The 14,554-nt window shown below is 52.5% G+C and overlaps 1 protein-coding gene across 4 annotated transcripts in view; it reads right to left on the bottom strand.

Moving 5' to 3' along the window:
* LOC123522458 (cilia- and flagella-associated protein 251-like) overlaps nt 1–14,509 on the bottom strand; it is a 21,382-nt gene extending 6,873 nt beyond the window's left edge. Inside the window, exons 1-4 of one of the 4 annotated variants that reach the window (XM_045296830.1) lie at nt 14,285–14,509; nt 14,022–14,123; nt 12,492–12,604; nt 3,259–3,272 (exon numbers count right to left, since the gene is read on the bottom strand). In XM_045296830.1, coding sequence (XP_045152765.1) covers nt 12,504–12,604; nt 14,022–14,123; nt 14,285–14,504 — 423 coding nt within the window. In that variant the 5' untranslated portion in view covers nt 14,505–14,509 and the 3' untranslated portion in view covers nt 3,259–3,272; nt 12,492–12,503. Of the gene's footprint in view, nt 1–3,258; nt 3,273–10,594; nt 11,678–12,349; nt 12,605–14,021; nt 14,124–14,284 lie in introns of those variants that run through there. The other 3 variants (XM_045296829.1, XM_045296831.1, XM_045296828.1) reach the window with 3 other exon arrangements.
* Between the last annotated feature and the right edge of the window lie 45 nt (nt 14,510–14,554).

Genomic DNA, 14,554 nt, shown 5'->3' with positions numbered 1-14,554 from the left:
GGCCGGGGGCCCGGCCGGCCGGGCAGAACGCGCTCTCCCTGGGAGCCAGCTCGGCGACCTGTCTCCGGGCCGCGGTGGATCGCGGCGGTTGCACTATTCCAAGTTTCCGGTGGGGTTCTTGACTTCTCCGAGTTGAAGGCGGCGATTGTAGGGCGCAAGTTGCTCTTGGAGAGTTGAGAAATACGGACGGATCGCTGCTCGCCCCTTTTCCACACGAAGGCTAACACCTCGCCACCCGGTCGCTGCGCCCGGCTGCAAACTGCAGGGAAGGGGTCCTGCGGCTGAACAGACCCCGGGAGGCACATGACCTTGCCCACTGAACAGCTCATGGACCCACAGCCTTTCCACAGAGGCCTTTTCCTCCCACCTGCACGTCAGGGGTCCTCGCCAGAAGATGAAGGACATACTGCTGGGGCTCTGCTGGACAACCACAATTTAACCTGAAGCCGCTGATGTCGCCCCAGGGCTCAGGGGTCGGAAACGGACCTGTTAACCCACCCACGGGGCGGGCTTTTGATGGCATTTCCTCCCAGGCCAGCTCTGTAGAGGAGAAATGGGCCGTGGTCAGACGCAGCCCATCTGGGCAAGCGGCTCGGCCTTTTCCACTTGACCCGAGTGCTGGAGAAATAATCACAGCACCTCGAGCGAGAGACTGGCCGAGCCATTCAGTTCCCAGGTAGGGAAACTGAGTCCTCAGAAGTACCACAACAGTCAGAGCCATCACCTACAGCTTTCCAGATTCTCGTTCACTCTAATCCCAAGCAGTCCCTCCCTGACTCCCCACTCCAGGGTGGTTCTTTTTTCTTAAGCACTAATGGGAAAATGGACAGAGCGACTGTCTCTCCCCCCTGCCCCCCCCCACCAATGTCATTTTACTTTTCTGAAGTGCAAATTCCGAATGTGAAAACATGAAGATAGTAGAGCAGCTGGTTACTTCGGTGACCTAGGGGAATTGACCCAAACAGAAATCCACACACCAAAGTCCATTGCTGCACTTTTCCCAGTAACCAAAGGAGGGAAATAGACAAAGGGCCACCTGCAGACAGCTGCATAAATACATTGTGATGCATAACATACAGTGGAATGTTGGGTTGTTGGGTCCGCAGTTCGAAACCACCAGCTGCCCCTCAGGAGAAAGACGAGGCTCTCTACTCCAGCAGTAGAGTCTCAGAAACCTATAGGGACCATCCTAGCCCCTTCTATAGGGTTGCTATGAGGCGCAGTCAATTCCACGGCAGTGAGTTTCGAGAGAGAAAGGAAGTCCTGCTGTACTGCGGCCTGAACACTGCACACAGCGTGGTGACTGTGACTGAGTTGGTTCCGACTCATCGCAAGGAAATGCTGCGGGTCCTGAGCCAGCCTCAGCATGGCTGTTGTGTTTGCGCCTATTGTTGCAGCTACTGTGTCAGTCCACCTCATTAAGATGGGTCCTCTTCCTCTTTTTGGCTAAATGAAATCCATCAGCCACCGAAGGGCAAGTATTATATGATCCCTCTTACATGAAATAGGCAAATATGTAGAGACTACAGTTTATGAGTGTTACTGATGTGAGTGAGGGGACTCATTGCTTCAGGGATACCCAATGTCTCTTAATGGAGGAAACAGGTAGTGCTGGTGGTTGTACAACATAAGAAACATAATGTCACTAAGCTTGTTTACATTATGGAATTGGCAAATGTGCTGTTATATATGTTTTCAACACCCTAGGAATCAATTTTTAAATGAGGGGGTACACTTACCTCAGAGAACCATTCTGAGGATCCTTTGCAAAATATGTTACAGCTGGTCCTAAAACAAAGTCTCGACTGGGTATATAGTCAGGAGATACAGACTTTGGGCCATGCAGAACTTTAAAAATAGGTATGTTTTAAAATGCAAAACAGTCCTTAGGTTAAAAATCAGGGAATAAATAAATAAGACATGGCATAATCCACACAACAGGATACTATTTGGCCACAAAAGGAAAGACATACAGATGTATGTTCCAACATCCATCAGTGGGCTTTGAAGACATGATGCTAAGTGCAAGAAGTCAGACCCCAAAGGGAAAACACTATGATCTTTTTTATATGAAATACAAAAGCACATTCATGGTAGCCAGGAGCTGGGAAGAAGGGGGTGAGGAGGCTAGGGGGTGTGGGATTCCCTTCTAGGGTGATGAAAAAGTTCTGGCATTAAGTACAACCACAATATTGTGGTTGTACTTAATGCCACTGGACTGGAAAAATTAAAATGCTGGAAATGGTCCATTTCATGGCATCTGTATAGACATCTATAAGGAAACCCCAACTATACATCCTGCTTGGAAATAGTAGTGCATCCGCGCACCCTGGGTCCCCACTGTCCCACCAACACCCCGAGCCCAGGGGCCCCTGTGCCTTTTGGATGATGTTCTCCAGTTCACCAAGGTACTTGTGCAACTGCGTTCTTCATTCGTGTTACCAACCCCAATGGTGGCTGTTCAAACCCACCAGCTGCTCATTAGGAGACAGAGGGGGCTTTCTGCTCCAGTAAAGAGTGACAGTCTCTGAAACACACAGGAGCAGTTCTACCCTGTCCTATATGGTCACTAAGAGCCAGAATCCACTCGATGGCAGTGAGTTGAGGTACCAACCCAAGGTCAGTGGTTTAAACCCACTAAGGCTATCTGCCCCTACAAAGATTTACAGCTTTTGAAACTCTACATGGGGGTGTTCTGAATTGGGGTGGACTTGATGGCAGTGGTGGGTGGGTCTGCCCCCTGAAGGTATTTGTTTTTTGACCTGTGATTGTACCTTAAATCAGCGGTTCTCAAACTGTGGGTCTCAACCCCTTTGGAGGTTGAACGACCCTTTCACAGGAGTCACCCAATTCATAACGGTAGCAAAAGGACAGTTAAGAAGTAGCAAAGAAAATAATGTTATGGTTGGGGGTGGTCAGCACGACATGAGGAACTGTATGAAAGGGTCGAAGCATTAGTAAGGTTGAGAACCACTGCCTTGAAGCTTTCTACAAACACTCTTTACAAATCTAGTTTGTTCTTTTTTATTGTTTCCTGAAGACATTTCTAAGACATCTGTATTTCCTTTCACAAAGCACAGTTGTTTGAGTCTGGTTTGACCCTCTCATCTGAGGGTCTGTTTCTCCTGGTGTCACATTGCCTGTGGCATGTCTGCTTCTCTCTAACCACGCTGGACACTGGATTTTGAACATGGATTTGTGGAGATCATGTGAGACCTAGGATGGAGTTCACTTTCCTCCAGAGCGGATTGACATTTGCTTCTGGCAGGTTCCTGAGGGAAGAGATGGCCCAGGACCACCTTTATTTGAGACCAATAACAGCCACCCTATAGGACAGCACAGAACCGACCCTGTGGGTTTCTGAGACGGTAACTAAACAGGAGTAAAAAGTCTTGTCTTTCTTCCCATCTAAGACCAGGGTGATGTCTATATAGGTGACAGGGTGTGTCAGGTCAGTTTGCTTATTATAGGCCCCTCAGGTGGGGTCAGTGAGGGATTAGAGCTGGCTTGAAGGCTTGTGCTTCCGATTCTGTGATTCTGTGTCCCGTGACCTCGTGCTGATAGCGTGAAATCAGCCATGAAGAGAGCATTTACACTATGGGAATTGGCAAATACTGTAAATCAGGCTCCTCCTTCCCCTTCCCCACTCAGAGCTCCTGTTAAACATTTGTCAGCATACCACCTCTCTGGAGTCAACTGACACCCCAGGTTATTGTAGGGAGGGTCTCCCACCTAACGTGGACCCTGGACTCTGACCCATCTTTCTCCCCTTGCGTGCGCAACTATTCAAGTTCAAGTTCAAAGATGCTGGGATTGGCAAATACTGCTTGCTTCTTTGCTGTAGTCTCGATCAGGACTCTTACTTCTGTCAGTTCCAGCCTATTAATTCCTTACAATCTTGTCAGCTTGTTGATCGTTTTTCTGATGATTTTTTCACACCTTTTTTTTTTCTCTGTAGCATCCTTTGTTGTTTGAGAATTAATCTAAATAACGATTACCAGAAACTGGAAGTCAAGCTCTCCACGAATGGTAGTTACTATTAAACGTGGTGGACAAGTGAACCTAGGTTACAGACATGGATTATTTCACGATGCTACTGGTGGCAGAGTGAGTTATGAGCTGGGTTGCTAACCACAAGGCCTGCAGTTCAAAACCACCGGCTGCTCCTCAGGAGGAAGACGAGGCATTCTGCTCCTTTAAGAACTTACAGCCTTAAAAACCCACAGGATCGTTTCCACCTGTCCTATAGGATTGGAGTCAGAATTAACTGGACAGCAGCAATCTTTTTTCTCTCCCTTTTCTGAATTTGTGTTAAAGGTCAGAGCCACTCTATGCTCCACCTGTACAACGGGGTGGATAATGATAATAATGCCTGCCTTGCTGGGTTGTGATGGGGTAATATGAGGGGGAGTCAAAATGTTTATGGGGAAACCCTATTATCTTTTTCAGTCCATTTTCCCACTAACTTTTTGAGTGCCCCCCCCCACACACACACACACACATCCCATATGAGAGCAATGCCAAGCACATTCATCCTAGGGCCCACACAGTTCCTTTGTTAAACAAATGCTCTCCCCGTACACAGGAGCCCTGGTGACAGGCTGGGTGAAGCGTTGTGTTGCTGACCACATGCTCAGTATTTGAATCCACTAGCTGCTCTATGGGAGAAACACAAGACAGTTCAATTCTATAAAACTGACAGCCTTGGAAACTCTACAGGCAGGTCCACTCTGTCCTACAGGGCCACTATGCATTGGAATCGTGGTGATGGCAACAAACGGGTTGTACATAAAACATGTATACTATATGTAAGGGAAGCACCATGGTGGCGCCGTGTTAGACTCTTGCTGCCAATTGAAAGGTTAGTGGTTCAAACCTATCCTAGAGCCTGAGACTCAACTGCTCTGTCTTCTGGATCGCTAGAAGTGGGGATTGGCTCGATGGCAGTAAGCTGGTCTCTTGGGTGCCCAGCCCAACTCCAATGTTCTCTTTCCTCAAGTGAGGCTCGTTTGCCGCTGTGGGTGGAGGTGGCTTCCTAGTCTGGCGGGTCTCCGCAGCCCTGCTCCTCATCCTCCCCTAGCAACTTGCAACTTGCACCAGCAGCGGTGAGCGGTGTGTGTTTGCATCAGCAGGTGAGGTGCTCTGGGGATGGAGGGGCAGGTCATGAAGAAGGTCTAGCAAAGGGGGAGAGCAGCCCTGGCACGTAGAGGGTCGCCTTGAGCTGCCATTGACTTGATGGCAAGTAGCAAGAGGAAGGGCAGTCAGACCACTGTGGAAAGGATGTGGCTGAGGACGTCTTTTAAAGAATGTTGCAATCCCGGAGAGGCTGGGGAAAGGAGAAAAGATGATGTCTTGCGGTCCCAAGATGTACGGGGCAGATACCACGGTGAGCCTTCACCTTTGGGTCGTGTCATGAAAGACACTATCAAGTTCAGGGCCAGCCAGCCGCTACTCGCTTAGTTTTCTCTAAACAGATGGATGAGGGCTATAAAGGAATGAGCCTGGCCTGATCTTTCATGTGGGGAATGTGGCCAACCTTCATCGTTGCTGCTTGTTCACATATGAAAACATTCCTACTCAGACTCCTGGGGGCAGAGGAGTGGATTCCATGTCGATGAATTCTATACAGACGACAGTGCCCGAGGAAGGCTGGAGAGCATGTGACACGCTTGTGAGCCACCTTTGGGGCCTACAGTGCCCCCTAGGGTTCAGCTCACAGGCCTTCCGTTCCCTGAGTGGGTCTGGACCTGCTTTTCCTGGTTCTGGCGCTCACCAGCTACTGGGCCGGGCTGGCTCGTCATCGTTCAGGTCTCAGACGTTTCATTTTCAGGGAAGCTCTCCCGGGTCACTTTTCTAAAACCTCTTCTCTTGCTCTTTCCTCCCGCGGGAGCCCTGGCCTGTCCCTTGGATGTGGGGCGCAATTTGCAATGATAGGCAAAGCAGCACTCAGTTCAAAACCAGCTCTCTAAAGACAAGGACCGTGCCATCTGGTTCCACCTGAACTTCCATCCTCCACCCAGAGCTGGCCCACGCTAAGGACCCGCTGAGTTCACGGGAAGATCTATGAATGGGGTTGGTGCTCTCGCCGATGACAAGCGGAGGGGCAGTTGCTGTCAGCATCAGTTCCCGAGTGCTCTGAGAGGAGGACCAACTCTCATCACAAGCCATACCTACGAGTGTGATGAGAGTGGTACGAGCCCCCAATAAAATGGTTAAAAAAAAGTTACAGTTTCAAGGGCTCCAATGGAAAGTAAATGCTTAGAAAATGATGATGGCAACATATGTACAAATGTGCTTGATACAATTGATGTATTCAATGTTTATGAGAGCTGTAAGAGCCCCCAGTAAAATTATTTTTTTAAAAGAGAGAGAGAGAGAAAGTATCAAAAGGGGGCGGCTTTAACAAACAGGAAGGCATTCTCTCTAAAAAAAGAAAAGAATGAGGACCTAATGTCGGGGGTTTAAATGGAGAGAAAATGTTTTGAGAAACGATGTACAAATGCGCTTTACACAATTGATGTGTGTATGGATTGGGATAACAGTTGTATGAGCCTCTAATAAAATGTTAAAAGAAAAGAAAGTTATTCTCTCACAGTTTAGGAGCTAGGAGGCCAAATTCAGGAGGGCCAGTCCCAGGGGAAGCCTTTCTCTCTCAGTCAGTTCTGAGGGAAAGTTCTTGTCATCCGTCTCCCCGGTCTCGGAGCTTCCCAGTAGACGCTCTAGGTCCAAACATGAGCTGCACTCTCAGCCCTTCTTTCTCGGTGGTAATAGGTCCTCCCTCCGGAGGGAGCTCTGATCACCTGCTTAATGTCTTTCACAGCTCTAAAAGGATGGACTCAAAACACAATCTGACCCTATAGATTGCTAATGATCCTCATTAGCAGAACTGCCTCCCGTCCTACCTCATTCACAGCACAGAGGTGAAGGCTGACGACACACGGATCATGACATTGGATCACAAAACTGGAGGAAAATTGCAAAATACGGAGAATCATGTTGACATGTATTTGGGGGACACAATTAAATCTGCACGACTCTCCTTTAGTCACTGCCCTAGGAACCCTGGTGGTGCTGTGGGGTGTACACCGGCTGCTAAGGGGCCCAGGTGGTGCTGTTGGGGAAACCAAGGATGACTACCAGCAGGGCTTGGGTCACGGATGGAAAGGCTGGCAGTTTGAACTCACCACCTGCTCCACAGAACCGTGAGTGGCCGTCGACTTCAGTCAAGTTTACGGGCTTGGAGCAGTTCCTCTCGGTCCTGTAGGGTCAGTGTGCATGGCAGTGGGTTACACCATTGCCCTTCCTCCCCCATCGTCTCCTGGCAGGCAGACGTCGGGCCTGGTGAGACCGGCGTGCTATTTCAGCTTTAGGGCTTTGGTCCAGCGTTCCACCCGCTGTCCTGGGCTGCTCCTCTCGGGAAGGTATCTGGCCAGTCCATTGGGACGACACTCCCCAGGTTTGTTTGTGTTTTTTTAATTGTGATTAAAAGATACATAGCATTGACCATCTCAACATATTTCACGTGTACACGTCAGTGACGTTGATGATGTTCGTCATGCTAAATGCCCTTGCTCCCCTCCAACTCTCTCTTCCGGTGGCTACGTTGGTAACCTTAGGTTTCTCTACCTTGGCCCGGTGTAGGGATGTTACAGCCTAGTGGGATCCTGCAGCCTTTGTGTCTGGATGGCCGACTCTCCCTCAGCACCGGGCTTTCAAGGCTCGCCCAGACTCAGGTGTGGCATGTGTCGGGGCCTCGTCTCTCTTTATGGCTGGGTGCTATTCCCCGAGAAGAGGAGGCCGCAGGTCGTGGCTCCACTCTGGTGGTCAGTGTGAACAGTCCTGCCATGCGTGTTGGTGTGGGTGCCGGTTTTATGGATTCCTTCCGGTGAAGCCGACTGGGGTGGGGTGTGTAGGATATGGGTATGGTGGCGGCAACCGGTATCTCTGAATTTCGGGCACACTCCAAAAAGCTGCATGCTGGGAAATGCCTGGGACGCTCCTTCAGGACATACTCAAACGGCTAACACAGCAAGTGGCCTAGCACAGCGAGTGCGGCCCGGACACAGAGCTCTTGACAAAAGCCCCTTTGGCTTGGAGCACAGCAGAGGGCTCACGGTGACAAAGGACAGTGAGGGAGGACTTGGAAATGACTGGTCATCATGACCGGGGAAGGGTGGGAGAACTTGCTTGAGAACTGGCAGGGGTGGTAGACTCGCAGAGGAAGTGGGAACATCTTTCCTTCTTTTCCAACAACACTCGTTTTTGTCGGGGTCGTGGGTGAAGATGTGCATGGCCGCCGAGGTTCCCTTTCAGCGGTGCAACACGAGGGGTCCGCTGACATCCGTCCTGCTCTTCCAGATGTGTGAACCCTCTCGGCGCTTTCGTGCCCGGTGCTCAGTTCCTGGCATCCTGCTCTCCTGGCCTCCTGACCTTTGCTTCTCGGTTTTAAAGTCGTCTCGTAGAGGGGATTTTTTTGTTTTAAGGAGCGCAGTGACCTTGGTTATTTTTTTTAGCTCATTTGTTGTTGTTAGGCTACAAAGTGGCCTCGGGGGCTCGTTTCCACTCCAGGTTTGACAGTATCTCAGGGCAATCATCGACTAGAGCCCTCCAGGCTCAACCAGTCCAGCCAGTGTGTTCTTTCGCCTGTTTGCTTGCTTGTTTGGGGCATTTGCAGTTCTGGTTCACGTGTTTCTCCTGGATTTTACTTCTGAGAGAAAGCCTTTTTTATTTTGAGATCATTTTTACATCGACAGCAGAGCCATAGGTAGCAGAGAGAGTCGGAGTCCCCTCATGCTTCTCCTCCAGCACCTCTGAATGTGGTCATCTGCCATCGATCGGGCCGGCTCCGGTGCATGAGGGCCAGACGGGCAACAGAGCTGCGCTGCCCTGCACCACCTTCACAGTGGCTGGTAGGTCCCAGGCCACTATTGTGGCTCTGGTCCCCATTCATCTCACGGGGCACTGCCCTCGCGTTCACCTGTCAGCTGAGATGTCCTTTCCCCAGATGTCAGCTGTGTACATAATCATGGTACAGCGGTTATCAAAGCACAGGGACTCATGGGAGCGCACGAACTCCAGGCGCCAAACGTTCCCAGTTTTCCCACCTCTGTCTGTCCCAAGGGTCCACCCAGGCTCCCCCGCTGCATTTGCTCATCGTGGCTCCCTCATCCCCTTGGGTCTAGCATAGTTTCTCAGCCGTGACCTTGACTTTCAGAAGTGTTGTTGGTTCCAACTTCACCGCGCAGGTCCTGCACCATCCTCGCAACTGCTGATCTGCCTGAGCCCACTGTGGCAGCCGCGTGCCAACCCATCTCCTTGAGGGTCTTCCTCTCCTTACGCTGACCCCTCTATTTTACTAAGCATGATGTCTTTCTCCAGGGACTGGTCTCTCCTGCTGACATGCCCCAAGTACGTGAGACAAAGTCCCAGTAGCCTCACTTCCAAGGGACTTCCTGGTTATACTTCTCCCAGGGCAGATTGCTTGTTCTCCTGGCGGTCCACGGCCCTGTGCAGGAGCGTTCGGCTCATAGTTCCTCCCAATTACTTTGATTGGTTGGGATGAATTGCCACGGCCTGGGACTGGGGCCAGGGGCTGGAACACAGCATCCATTTTTGTGCACCAAGAACGCCTTCACATTGTTGAGTGGTTGGAAACAACCAGAGAGTGTGGTTTTGCACACCACACAAACATGATGAAATCCACAGCCAATGCACCTCTACAAGGTGTGACCGGAACACAGCCAGGCACACAGCCAGGCACACGGGCTGATGTGCTTTCTTGGCTCTGCTCCAGCAGTCTTGAGGAGCGGTAACCAAGGCCAGAGGCTGGTCTCACCTGCCCCTTCATCTGAGGGAGGGCCTGCCGTTCACTATTAACTGGACGCTAAGCCCGCTATTTCCAGAGCCTCGAAGCACTCACACTCTTAAGTTCTCTCTCTCATTGGACCGGCCAACAAATGGACGAGGAGGGCCCCAACTTGGGGGTGACTTCAAATTTTTCTTTCTCCAGTTCCGGTGACATTGTCAGCCCAGGCTAAGTCCCTCAGATTGGGAGAGGCGTCTCCTGAACGGGCCCCTGGCTCTCCTGGTGGCTGCTATCCTGGCTGAGGGGCTCCCAGGGTCAGCAGTGGCCTTTCCAGTGTGCTCCCTTTCAATCCTCATAGCCATGCCAGGAAGGGTCCTGGAGGAAACGGAGGCTTAAGGGCTCAGCCACCCCCAAGGTCACACAGGTAGGTAGCTGAAGTGGCAGAGGCAGACAAGGTGGCACCCGGTCAGGCCAGGCCTGGCAGCTTCCAGGGCAGGCACCAGGTTTGGGAGGGGGTAGAGTGGAGGAGGGCTGGGGTCTCTGAGAGAACATTCTCTCATTCTCTAAATTTCCCTGCACCTAGGGACATGGTAATGCTTTTGCCTTCAGGATTTGCCTTTGGCCTTCTCCCCGTCCCCCTCAAGCCCCCCGGAAACCCCCACCCCCCACCCCGCCACCACTGCTTTGGAGACACCACTGGGGCTGACAGTGCACCTCCGTGGCTCTCCCCACTTGACAAACAGCATCAGAGACACGCCCCCCCCCCCCTCCAAACAAAAGCACCTGCAGGCAGGGAGCACCAAAGGCTGTGTGTGGTTGGCTTGGCCTTCTTGGAGGGGTGTCCAGAGGCAGGGTCCATTGCGTTGTGCTCTGGAAGGTGACTCAGGACAGAAAGCGCATCCTCTCCTGGGTCTGACAGCAGTCCCAGGCCCTGGCCAGCCATGGAGGGGCCAATCACTGGTCAGGGCTGCTAGAGACCGTTGTCCCAACTTGTGTCGCAGGGAAGGATGTCAGAATAAGCCGGACCTTGGGAACGAGGGCCCAGGTTGGTGTCCAGGCTGCGTCTTAATTCCCAGGCGTTTTTTGGAGAGAAGGACGAGTCCTTGGAGAATTTCCTGTTTCCTAACTGTCCCCAAGATCTTTTTAACTGGCTTGATAATAAGAGCTCCTAAGCCCTAAGCAGTTGCAAAATTGATCTGCCAAACCAAATAAACAAACAAACTTCTCCAGTCTTTTCATTTGTGTGTTGTTTTGTTTTGTTGCTGCTGGAGAACAAGATACTAACGGCGTTGCAGGGCCCACGATGCACCCTGACAGACCTGTGCAGCCCGGTGGGGCCACCTGGTCGGGTCACGGTGACACAAACCGTTTCAGAGGACGTGGTTCTGTTTCCAGCTCCAGTGTGTTCCAGGTGTCCCGCAGGCCGTGGGAGTGCCGAGTGTGTGTGAGGGGGTGGGTGCGTGCGCGCGAGAGAGCATGGCAGGAGAGGTCCTTTCTGCCCCTCCATTTCTCTCCCACCTCTCTGTTCCTCGGCATCAGAAATGCTCCCTTGGATGGGAGCTTCTCTGGGGAAGGGCCTGGCTTGGGTGGGCAGGTGTGTCGGAATGAGCCAATGAGCCTGAATGGCGAATTACCGTTTGGCAGGTTTGCCTGAGTGGGACCTCCATGACTCCAAACCCAGACAGTAACATCCATCTGTTCAAACAAAACCGTGCTGCAAACTTGGGTGGAATGCCTCCTGAAGCTCCTCCCCGAGAGGCCCTGGTGGCGCAGTGGTGCAGAGCTTGGTTGCCAACAGAAAGGTCAGTTGTTCGAACCCAGCTGTGCTCCTCGGAGAAAAGATCTGGCAATCTGTTCCCGTCAAGCTGGCAGCTGCGGAGACCGTGGGGTGGGGGTGGGGGGGGCAGTTCTATGGTGTCCTGCAGGTCATTGCAACTCTGAATGGGCTCCAAAGACATGGGGGTGTTTTGTTCTGTCTTAATGGCCCCAGAGTGGAGAGCTTGGAGTCTGTAAGCCAGGCAGAGTAGGTGGGTACACGTGTGTGGTGCTGGGGATGGGCACGGGGCTGTGGTTTCCAGCCGGGGTGGAGTGTAGCTCGGGCCAGTGGATGCTTTCTGCCTCTCCTTGGCAGGGGCTATCAGGTGAAGTGTGGTCAGCGGCGTTCTTCGTAAGGTTACACACAGTTGCTCAGGGGGGTTGCTAATAAGAAGCCACAACTGGGGACTTTGTACCCCGGGGCCCCCTCCCCAACTAACAAATGGCAGTGGGGGCTCACGTTAGTCCACATCAGGGCTAGCCTCTGGAGCACTCCCAGGGGAGGGAAGGGACCACCTGACCATCACTCTCCAGGGTCCCAATTTCCCCAGGCTGAGCCTGTCCCCAGAGACCAGGTGACTCAGGTGTCCTGCTCCAGGAGCATCACCCCTCAGGCTGGACCCTGCAGACAAACCTCAGCATCCAGCACCACAGATGGCAGCGGCCAGGTTCTCCCTGCCTCCACCCACTTTTCTGTGTCAGAAACGGAGGAATGTCCCACTCTATGAATTCCTTTGCTTACTATTTTAATGCCAATGCCTGTAAAGATGATAGAGTTGGGGGAAGAAAAGATTGGGGAAAGGAAAGGAAGGGAGAGGGAACAGACACACAGAGTCCTTTGTGCTACAAACATTCCTCACCCCTCACTGACCATATGGCTTTGTCAGGAAACGTCTTCCGAAACGGTCAGGCCGAGAATGTCAGTGGCGAATATTTCTGCTGTGATTTCGTCTGGGAGTTCTTCTTCGAGGGAGATCTCTGTACCTAGCCAAGCAAGACAGGAAAGCCAAATGCCTTCATGGTGAGTGTGTTTCTGAAAACCCAGGGAGATAACAGGTTGGGTTTGGTTCCTTAAAAGCCCTGGGGTGGACACCAGTTAAAATCCCTCCTTTACTGAATCCAGCCTGTTAACCACAGCTTTGCAAACTGCCTGGGAAAATCTGAAGTTGAGTTGCTGGCGGCCATTGTGCCGACCCCTGACTTCTGGTGACCCCGTGCACAAGGAACAAAATGCTGCCTGGTCCTATCAGGTGCGATCGGCTATGGCTTTCATTACTTCTGGAAGTCTCTCAACAGGCTTTCTTTCGAGTCTCTGTCTGAAAGTTCTGTTAAACCCTGGTCTGCACCACAGTAGCCCCCAAGACTCCACAGAGAAGTGGGTGGTGGCTTTGTATGCGGTACCTTGGCTGAGAATTGATCCTGGGTCTCCCACCTGGAAGGTGAGAATTCCACCACAGCTGTAACAACACAGGACTTGGTTGTAGTGCTGAGTGGCATTTGAGAATCAAAAAATAAATATACAACAATTTTTATTGTTGTTACATTCTGAGACCTGAAGGACACAAAGGGATGGGGCCGAGGAAGTCTGAACCAGCTGCAGGTTAGAAATGACCCATCCGGCCGGTCATCCGGTCAGCAGACGCTTGTGGAGCTTTATGTAGGTGGACGTGGGAGAGGGAATAAAGAGAGGGGAGGCCATCCGTGGGTGCTAAGGATCTAGCTCTGTGCCTCGCTGCACAGCAGCGCCCCCTGGCTGAGAAGTGGGAAGTTCCCATTAATGGCCCTAAATCCTACCTCCCCCCCACCAAGTGGGCAGAAAGGAGCCCAGGTGGCACAGTGGATTACACATTTGGCCTGCTCACCACAAGGTCAATGGTTCAAACCCACCAGCAGCTCCTCCAGGAAAAGATGAGAGTCTGCTCCCATAAAAACTGATCTTCTCAAAAGGCCCAGCGGGGCAGCTCTATTCTGTCCCATAGGGTGGAGAGGACCTCAGTCCAGTGAGGGTGCTGGGGGCTTTAGTGGACTAAGGAAGACCCAGGGGTGGGGGTGGGAGTGGGGAATTCCCAGGCTCCCTTCAGAAGGGAGGGGCGGGGCGCGGCGGGGTGCGGCGTGAGTCTCCCAAGTGAGCGCAGCCCACCACGCAGCCGTCTTCTCTGCGGCCGACAGGCGCCCACCCAAAGTGTAAAGTGAAGGGCAGGGGAGTGGACGGAAGGGTCAAGGAAGGCCAGAAGCAACAAAGGCACCCAGCACGCCGTGTAACTCCACAGATGGGGTTCCACAAGTGGGCGGGATCATAAGCAGAGGCTGGCGCCCATCACCAGAAAGCTATGCACCCAGTCCATGAGAAACCGGTGAGTCAGGGAGGCATGACGTGCCCGGGCACGGCCGGTCACCGTACCTCTGAAGGCGGACGCTGCAGGTTCGGATTTCCAGCCCTCCGGGGTCAGGCCGAACAGCATGGCGAAGCCTTCCAGCATCTCCTCCTTCGTCATGTGCTCACCTGCGCGCCCGGGAGGAGACGGGGCTGCTAGCCTCGGTGGCACCCTGGGCTAGGAATCAGGCTGCCAACCCCCAGAGGGGTTCAAGCCCACCGGCCGCTCCGAGGGAGAAAGGTGAGGTTGTTCGCCCCCGTGGGGCAGGGTGGCGCGGGGCGGCACTGACCTTTAGTCTGCAGCAGCCTCAGGAAGTCCTCCCGCCGGATGGCCTTCTTTCCCTGGGCGTTGGTGTAGCCCAGGACGTCGAAGCTCTGCTGGATGCCGCTCAGCGTGTTCCCAAAGGGCGGCCGGTGGTTGATGTAGACTTTGAGGAAGTCTGGCAAGTTGATCTTCTCCACCAGCTTCCCAGTGTCCACGTACTCCCCGAACTTGATCTCGTTAAACATGTTATCAATCTGGGGGAGGAGTCCAAGAGACAAAACCAAAAAAGGTACTC

The sequence above is a fragment of the Echinops telfairi genome, unplaced genomic scaffold (assembly GCF_000313985.2).
Source record: "Echinops telfairi isolate 266 unplaced genomic scaffold, ASM31398v2 ScPeMD7_7412;HRSCAF=8450, whole genome shotgun sequence".
Lineage (NCBI taxonomy): Eukaryota > Metazoa > Chordata > Mammalia > Afrosoricida > Tenrecidae > Echinops > Echinops telfairi.
This window is presented reverse-complemented; position numbering and strand designations above follow the sequence as displayed.